Source organism: Saprolegnia parasitica, assembly GCF_000151545.1.
Source record: "Saprolegnia parasitica CBS 223.65 unplaced genomic scaffold supercont2.137, whole genome shotgun sequence".
NCBI lineage: Eukaryota > Oomycota > Saprolegniomycetes > Saprolegniales > Saprolegniaceae > Saprolegnia > Saprolegnia parasitica.
Genome location: NW_012156531.1, coordinates 90,663 through 98,214, shown reverse-complemented (window position 1 = coordinate 98,214; position 7,552 = coordinate 90,663). Strand labels below are relative to the sequence as shown.

The 7,552-nt window shown below is 58.9% G+C and overlaps 3 protein-coding genes and 1 pseudogene across 4 annotated transcripts; 2 read left to right on the top strand and 2 right to left on the bottom strand.

Moving 5' to 3' along the window:
* Positions 1 to 310: 310 nt before the first annotated feature.
* SPRG_30183 lies at positions 311 to 382 on the bottom strand (annotated as a pseudogene). The gene has a single exon. The product of its transcript is annotated as a tRNA-OTHER (tRNA).
* Positions 383 to 1,377: 995 nt separating this feature from the next.
* On the top strand, positions 1,378 to 2,887 carry SPRG_14228 (hypothetical protein; the record flags this gene model as incomplete). Its single annotated transcript, XM_012353849.1, has 4 exons — positions 1,378 to 1,537; positions 1,582 to 1,683; positions 1,730 to 1,803; positions 1,849 to 2,887. Exons 1-4 carry the CDS (start codon positions 1,412 to 1,414, stop codon positions 2,885 to 2,887), a joined length of 1,341 nt encoding a protein of 446 aa, XP_012209239.1. The 5' UTR covers positions 1,378 to 1,411.
* A 231-nt stretch (positions 2,888 to 3,118) lies between these two features.
* SPRG_14227 (hypothetical protein) lies at positions 3,119 to 4,577 on the bottom strand (the record flags this gene model as incomplete). Its single annotated transcript, XM_012353848.1, has 3 exons — positions 3,119 to 3,832; positions 4,101 to 4,247; positions 4,302 to 4,577. 3 exons carry the CDS (start codon positions 4,575 to 4,577, stop codon positions 3,119 to 3,121), a joined length of 1,137 nt encoding a protein of 378 aa, XP_012209238.1.
* Positions 4,578 to 4,944: 367 nt separating this feature from the next.
* On the top strand, positions 4,945 to 6,380 carry SPRG_14226 (hypothetical protein; the record flags this gene model as incomplete). The annotated part of the gene is made up of 2 exons (XM_012353847.1): positions 4,945 to 5,229; positions 5,286 to 6,380. 2 exons carry the CDS (start codon positions 4,945 to 4,947, stop codon positions 6,378 to 6,380), a joined length of 1,380 nt encoding a protein of 459 aa, XP_012209237.1.
* Between the last annotated feature and the right edge of the window lie 1,172 nt (positions 6,381 to 7,552).

Genomic DNA, 7,552 nt, shown 5'->3' with positions numbered 1-7,552 from the left:
GGCAGCCTTTTAATGCATATCTGCGCCATGTACTTGGTGTTTGTATGTCGAATTAACAATGTGGATTAAAAGAGCGGAATGTACGTACCGGACAGAGTGGTTGTATTGTTGAAATGGGTCAATTAATTTTTAATGAGCAGAGCTCGCTGGAAGAAATTGTCTCATCTTGGCCTGTTGTTGGAGCAGCTGATTACGTCATCATGTGTTCTGGGTGACACTTGCGGAGGTGGCCTGGACCCACATGGTTCGGCCCTGTCCGGGTACATCGCGCGACGCAGGGAGGAGGGGGGGCGGAGAACTGAAAAATGCGCGCGCGCAGCCGGGCTCGAACCGGCGACCTTCGGGATGCGAAGCAGAAACTTTACCAACTGACCTGGGGCGCCCCCCGACAGAGTGGTTGTAACAGGCGCGCGACGCCGATATAAAGTTAGACAGGTTTGCACTTGTCATACCCATACGAAAAGCAAGTTAAAAGACACACATATGAAGATGGCACTATGCAAAGAGAGAGGTATTTAATTGCAGAGAGTGGGCTGGCCGCCAGATGGACACCGACCGCGATTCGTTGGATCTCGGTCATCCTCTCGGTTCAATCAAGCCAGGGATGGCTTCAAGATTCCCTTGCCACGACCACGCAACCTCGTCCTGGACCGACAGATTCGATAATGTATCCATCTCGCGGCGTAGCCCACGAGAGATAAGCTCGTGGCGATCTCATGGACAGCCGAAGTTTCGTGACGTGGGCTGCGGTGGTGGCAAGCAGTGGGTGGCAAGGGTCGAATTGGCAAGGAATGTCATATATATGTGTGCTCACAAATGTCTGGGGTTTTAAATTTTTGTCGCCGGATGACACTTTTACGATGCGACGGAGAAACGCTGGGGCCGCGACGACCACATCGCAAGTCGACGCACGCCCGGCTACCGGTAGTATTAATACACTGTAGGGACGTGTCTGGACCAGAATCACAGCGTTGTAGCTCTGCGTCGTGGGTTGGTCTAGCGCAGTCGCGGCGTAACCGATGGCATTTTTGCTGCAATCTAGTATTCTAGTACATGCTAGGGTCGTGCCTCGGAGTACAAGAGATGGGCATGCAAGCTGTTGTGGCGTCAAGTTGACTGTCGGCGACCGCGGCTGCAATCATTCTTCCGGTCGTCAAGATCACGCCTCCATTGCCTGTGCTCGGGTATGCATTCTTACGGGTTTTTGAAGCCCATAAACCTCGCAAAAGGCAGTTAATAATATGCATTGCTGAAGGATATTTACTTATTCAACCATACGCTGCTCAAGGCTATTGTTTTAAACACCCACCGCAGAACATCGAATATGAGAGGTTTCCATGGACCTCGCATCCGGTCGATCCGGAAAGCAGCGTCAGTCAACAACCCGCGGCAAGGACCGAAGGATCGCCCGATGAACCTGCTCCAGGGCAAGACGAACCAGTACTTACGGGATGCGATCCTTGAGAACCACGTCGACAAGGCGCGCCGGTACCTCACGCTCAAGATTGGCAAGGCCGACGTCGAGGCCACGACCGAGGTAACGCGCCTGCCACCTCTCGTGGGCCTCATCCGACTTGTTAGAGCGGGGGCTTCTCGATGCTGCACTGCGCCGCCGTCATGGGCTCGACGCCCATGGTCATGATGCTGCTGCAGCTCAATGCAAGCATCTGGACGCTCACCGACGTACGGCGACTGCGGCGCATGCCATGGCTCATCGAATTGGCTCTAGGACGGCTACTCGGCACTCGACTTGGCGATCTGGAAGGGCCACACACAGATCATTGACATTCTGCGCTCCCAAGGGTACGTACGCTCCTATAGGTAGCAGCGACATCATGGCTACGGTAGGGCGATCGCGCCCATGAAGGAGCCCGAGTCGCTCAACGGCAAGAAGATTTTGCACCTGGGCCGCGAAGCCACAGTCGTCGAGTACTACCCGAGCACTGCGATCAAGACCAAGAGCACGCGCGCCTTGCACTACGCCACGGGCGAGAACTACCTCGTCAACCTCTGGGCCGGCACGGACTACAAGATCATTGGTCTCGAAATGAACCTGGAGCCGCTCCGGCAGCTCAACTACATTCCGACGGACGTGGGCATGGACATGGAGGCCGAGAAGTCGCCGTCGCATGCGCGTGTCGAGGCCGCCATGGAGCACATCCTCGAAGGCCAAGCGTTTTTTGATGAAGACACGGACGATGACGACGACGAAGACGACACGCTGTCGTCGGGCCCGCGCCGCCCGTCGGCCGCCGAGCTCCACGAGATGAACGACGACGACGAGGACGACGACTCCGAGTCGGACGACGACGACGACGTGGTTGTCGAAAAGACCGTCGAGGTCGCGGTGCCGCCGGGACCCCTCGGCGTGCTACTGGACAGCGGCATCTCCGAGTGCGCGGTTGTTCAAGGTTTTACCGCGCTGCCGTCCGGTATCAAGGGCACGATCGAAGCCAGCGGCCTTGTGACCCCCGGCATGTACATGATTGGCATCAACGAAGTCAACGCGTCGCTTATGTCTCTCCAGCAAGTGATCCAGCTCCTCGGCAAGCTCGCGCGCAAGGACAAGGTAATTCGTTTTGCCGTCTTCCGCCCCAAGCCCGCGCCCAAGCCGACACCCGTCCACAAGCCGCGCCCGGTGACCCCGCCGTCGCCGGTCGCTCGGCCCGCGCCACCGTCGCCCGTCTCGCGGCCCGCAGCGGCGCCGACAGCCACGTCGATGGCCAGCCTCGTGGGCATGCTGCGCACGGGCGGCGAGAGTCGCCGGACCTCACTGGCGCCAGCGCCCATTGCCATCAAGCTGCAGTCGCCACCAGAGGCCGAGTGCGTGCACTGCGGTGTCCCCGAGTCGGTGCACACGTCAGACGCATGCCCGTACAAACCGTAACAAGGCCGTTGTGGTTGTTTGTATCAACTTGATCGTTGCGTGTGTCAAGTTGATATTTGCGGGAACACAACGAACGTTTAGCCAAATGCTTTCGAAGACAGCCGTCGCCACGACCCAATGGCGCGGGACAAAACTCAAGCAGGCGGCGTGGGTTGATGCTACTACGTACTACAGTACATATAGTACTACAGTGTACAACTAAATGTAGTAGGCTATGGACCTGCTCAAAGGTTACATTTCGGTCTGCAGGCTTGGCGAGGCGAGGTAGCAGTGGTGGCGAGCATGACGAGTCTCAAATTTCACTTGAACGCGGGCCACCGTCGCTTGGAGACGCACATTGTCCCAGAACCACGGGAGGTAGTACCCTTGGGCAACCTCGAAATGCACGCTCGTGTTTCTTGTGCTCGCGAGCACGTGGAGGACGGCGGCGACGCTCTCCAGCGCCAGTGTCTTTGCATGGCAGTCGAGAAGGATCGTGAGCGGCGTTGGTATCGTCCGTGCGCGAAGCTCGTCCGCGATCGCATAAACAAAAGTGTCATCCAAGTCGCAGTCCAGAAACTGCGCGCAACCAAGTGTCGGTGGCATCCACGCTTGGGCCACGCGAGCGATCTGCGCACAGCGGCGCCAAGCGACATTCTGGAGGCGGCGCGACCGACCGAGGTACGCGAGGAGGCTGCGTAGCACCGACTCGGTGCGCCACACGACCGAGAAGAACCGTGCGCTGCAGAGCACCGGCGCGCCTGCAAGGCTTTGGGCGACCGCCTCGTTGAGGTTGCAGTAGCCCAGCGTCAAGTGCGTGAGCGCTGGCAGACTCGACACCGTTGCAAGCAAAGGTGACAGATCTTCTTGCTGATTCCCACGGACATCGAGATGCGTTACCTTGCATGCGTCGAGTCGCTCCACGAGTCGGTAGTGGCCCGGCACGGTGGCAAACGACACTTTGAGCTGCGAGAGACTACCGAAATGCAGGCGAGATACCAAAAGCGCTTGTGCAACGGTGTCGGATTGGTTGATGGCGAGGCGCGTCAGCGATGGCAGCGAGGACGGTGGCGAGCGACACACCCGCGTCAACGGTAGCGAGCGCCATGTTGTTCAATACCAGCGTCCGTGTGGTAGACGATTGTAGCCATGGTCGGAGAGCATCTCCAAGGACGAGCATCGCTGTAGGTGATTGCCTGTCGACACCGTTGTCGGTCATCGTGAGGTGACGAACCTCTTTGATACTGCGCAAAAGACCCCTAGCGTAGGCGCTGGCGACGTCGACTTGCACCGCGTTGAGCCGTGTGCATTGGTGTATGAGACGACAAAGCTCGTCGCTGTCGCAGGCTGTGAGCTCGGCGGGTACAGCGAGAGAGACGACCTGCGAAGGCCATGTCTTCAGAAAGCCGACCAAGCTCTGCGGCTGCCCGAGTACGCGCGCCGCCTGAAGGCAATCATCGAGGTGATCCGGCTGCTCGATCTTGACGGCCGGAAGGATGGGCATGGCGGCCAGCATACGGTCCATGTGCATGTTGCCAGCGCACTCGACACGGGGGACGGGCCATTCAAAGTGCTTGGACTGCTGGAAGAGATGCAAGAGCGCAGTGAACGGCGGCGGCAATGAAGCGCTTGGGAGCGCCGTGAGCAAGGCAAGCGCGTCCGTTGGCGAGGCCACAAACGGCAGCACGTGAAGAAGCGAGGTTGCATCCATAGCGCGGGTTGTCAATTGACACCCGCCATGCGATCGGTAGCGTGCACCAATCAGATCGCGTTCAAACTTGCGTGAATCTATACTGACGGTACTTTTAATGTTGCATCAATCTACACAAACGCCACTTGAAGTTGGTCAATTGGCAAGATATAGTGTACACTATTGTAGAGCACAGGGGCCAAGACGGCGCAGCCGAGGTTCTGCTCGACAGCTTTCATCGGGCTCGCACGTTGCTCGAGATGGCTAGAATATCGTCAACCACGACAGCTGGACCCTCGACCTGAACTATCAGTGTAGCTAGAAGCACACAACATTTTGGTTGGTTCAACCAATCACCACGTCAGTTGCTTCTTTCGACATATCAAGAATGGCAGCGCCTTCTGCCACCGCGGCCGCCCTCCACTGCAATGGCGTCCTCATCTCGATCGTCCAGTGCCTTGTATTGCCCGCGCACGTCGTGGCCTTTCTGGACGCGTTGCCGTCGCAAGTGCTTGGCGCATCGCTCCGCGCACTGCGTACGCTGCTCTCGCGGCCTGGCCAGTTTCTGCACGAGTGGCCCAAACCGTGCTTCCTCGGTCTCGTCGACGACGAAGAGGCCCTTGCATCGGCCGCCTTGCCCGCCTACGAGGCCATTGACGATTTTTTGTACCCAGTACGTTTCCGGGCCCCGACGCGTTTAGCACCTTCTTGGCCTCATGGGCCCACAAGATGACGGCCATCGACGTCACGTGCAGCGCCAACCTTATCAACGAAGCGGTCTGCCAAGCGTTACGTCGCTGCACGCGCCTGCGCGAGGTCTCGCTGGACTCGTCACCAATAATGACGCACGTGTTTCAAGCGGTGGCGCATCACGTGTCCCGACTCAACGTGGTGATGACGCGAGGTGACGCCGTGGACTGGACACCGCTGGTGACGTCGTGGCTCGCGAGTGGCCACGCCGAGCACTTGAGTCTGCGCTGCATCCCAGTCGCCACCGATGCCCTCGCGCGCGCCGTCAGCCGGACGCCGACGCTGCGCAGCCTTGCGATCTTCGCGTGCGATGACGTTGTTGAGCAGCTACTCGGTATCGGGGAGCCTCTGCGCCACCTCACGCGCTTTAGCTTCGGGACCAAAGTGCCCGTTCACGTGGGCCGACTTCTCGATCTCGTCGACATCCGCTCGCTAACGTCGGTCACGCTCTCCTGCAGCATGCCGCTGCATCCAGTGTTTGACACGCTGTGTGGCTCGTCCGCGCTGGAAGAGCTCGTCTTGTGCTGGTGCTCACTCACCGTCCGCAACGAAAACGACGTCGTCGGACACTGGCCGCGTCTCCGCGTCGCTCGGTTTGATGGCGTAAACTTTAGCGCCGACTTTTTTGACACGCTTGTGGCGAGTCTCACGTCCTCGCACGTTCTGGAGCATGTGGGCTTCCAGGATTGCAGCATTGTCTCAACCAAGATGAACGTGCTGGGGCCGGCGCTCGTGCACTGGATCAACCATGGGCTTCGCATCTTGCGCCTCTCCGACGACCCATTGGACGATTCTGGCGCGGCCGTGCTGGCGGCGGCGCTACGCCACGCCTCGAATACAGCGCCTTTGACGCTCTCGCTGGTCGACAATAATCTTTCACTGGTCGGTGTCACCGACCTCCTCTCCGCTCTCGCGTCGTGCACATGTGTGCGCGTTGAAATTGAGGTGTCCGAGAACCTCCAAGGACATAGGGACGAGCTCGTCGCCATCGCCACCAATGTCGGTATCAAGGCGATCTGCGACGATGACGTCGTTGAATTCTATAGCCCGCTTGCGATCCAAAGCAAGCGTTGAATGCACAATTGCCCGTCATCGTTCTTCTAGTAACCACCTACAGAGTCGCAGATAGCTAACGGTTGCGCCTGTGAACGTTTAGGGTCGCCTACAAATTTACTTGCAGCACGCCGAGATTGATAGTACTTTGCGGATTCGAATGGATTCGATCGGAAATATTAGTACAGACTAGAGATGATAGTTCTGCATAAGTAGCATGGGCTCGCAGGTGAGAGACGCCGCATTCGACTCAGTTATAGGGGTACCAGGTCCGAGACCCAGTCGGATCCTCCAAAAGCACAGGTAGTACGTGGCAACACGTGCGCCTGCGATGCGACCGCATTCGGCCAATCTTCTGTCGTTGTATCCGGAAAGATCGCGAACCTGGGGTGCGCATCGTATCCGGAAAATCCCCCATCCAATCACGCTGCCGGCGCAACAGCGTTTCCGCGCGTTGCTCTAGTGCACTCCAAGGCGTTAAACATGATGCATTGCTCGTAGAGACATTGTCTAGCGTCTTCCTCCAGGCAGCAGCCCAGAGTCGACGCTGTAGGCTCCTGCGTAGCGACAGGCGGGAAACGACCAACATTCCTGTATCAGTGGAATTTTGGCCAATCCGAGCTCATTTCCGATTTTGACAAGGAGGTCGCAGCATGACCGACGTCGACTGCGCGCCGATGGACCCGGCGTCGGCGCCGTACGAAGACGCGCTCGGAAGCATCCCGCGCGATGCATGCGCCACGTTCGAGTACGCGTACATGGGCCGCCTGGACGACGCCATGGCGCCGGGCCTCGTCCTCGCCGCCTTCCCCGGCCGCCGCAAGTGGTCCCAGGACGCCCGCGTCCTCGACCCTGTCCTTGCCAGCCACCCGTCCGGCATCCTACCACCGACGTCTCTGCAGCAGGGCAATGGACGTGGCCCGCCGCCGACGATGTGGACGCCTGGCCTCGGCCGCACGTTGATGGACCACTTTGCGTGGGGGAGCAACAACGTCGTGGCCGTTCTCTCACATGTCGCCATTCGCCGACCAGCGTCGGACGCAGCGCCACTCGAGCCCTTGCAGCGCGACCGGAACAGCGTCGGAACGCTCCTCGTGTCACTTCCGACGTACCTTGAAGGCGGTGCCCTTTCTGTGGAGTTCAACGGAGCGAGAACCGTGTCGGACAACGACCACCGCGTCTGCAGCACGTAC